Source organism: Pterocles gutturalis, unplaced genomic scaffold, assembly GCF_000699245.1.
Source record: "Pterocles gutturalis isolate BGI_N339 unplaced genomic scaffold, ASM69924v1 scaffold31239, whole genome shotgun sequence".
Taxonomy (NCBI): Eukaryota; Metazoa; Chordata; class Aves; order Pterocliformes; family Pteroclidae; genus Pterocles; species Pterocles gutturalis.
Genome location: NW_010131651.1, coordinates 1 through 304, shown reverse-complemented (window position 1 = coordinate 304; position 304 = coordinate 1). Strand labels below are relative to the sequence as shown.

Genomic DNA, 304 nt, shown 5'->3' with positions numbered 1-304 from the left:
CCCTCGGGGTGGGGCTCTCCCGCGCCAAGCCAGGGGACATCAGCAGCTTCCTCTCCACTGTGCCCGGGCTCCTCAAGGTCTTTGAAGCCTACGTGGCTTGTCTCATCTTCTCCTTGCTGGAATACCAGTCGGAACCTGGTTTGCAGTGGTGCGTGGCTGTCTACTCCATCTGCTTCATCATCACCCTCCTCATCATCATCTTCACCATCGGCCGGTGCCTTGCCTACATCCCCTGCCCGCTGGACAAGATGCTGGTGGGCTACAACACCCTGGCCCTGCTCATGTACATCACGGCCACCATCCT

At 59.5% G+C, this 304-nt stretch overlaps 1 protein-coding gene across 1 annotated transcript in view; it reads left to right on the top strand.

The window, feature by feature from the left end:
- The window catches only part of LOC104467061 (myeloid-associated differentiation marker-like), a gene marked incomplete at both ends in the record, with an annotated part of 554 nt that extends 261 nt beyond the window's left edge, over positions 1 to 293 (top strand). Inside the window, one exon of the mRNA XM_010080686.1 lies at positions 13 to 293. Coding sequence (XP_010078988.1) covers positions 13 to 293 — 281 coding nt within the window. The remainder of the gene's footprint in view (positions 1 to 12) is intronic.
- Positions 294 to 304: the final 11 nt, after the last annotated feature.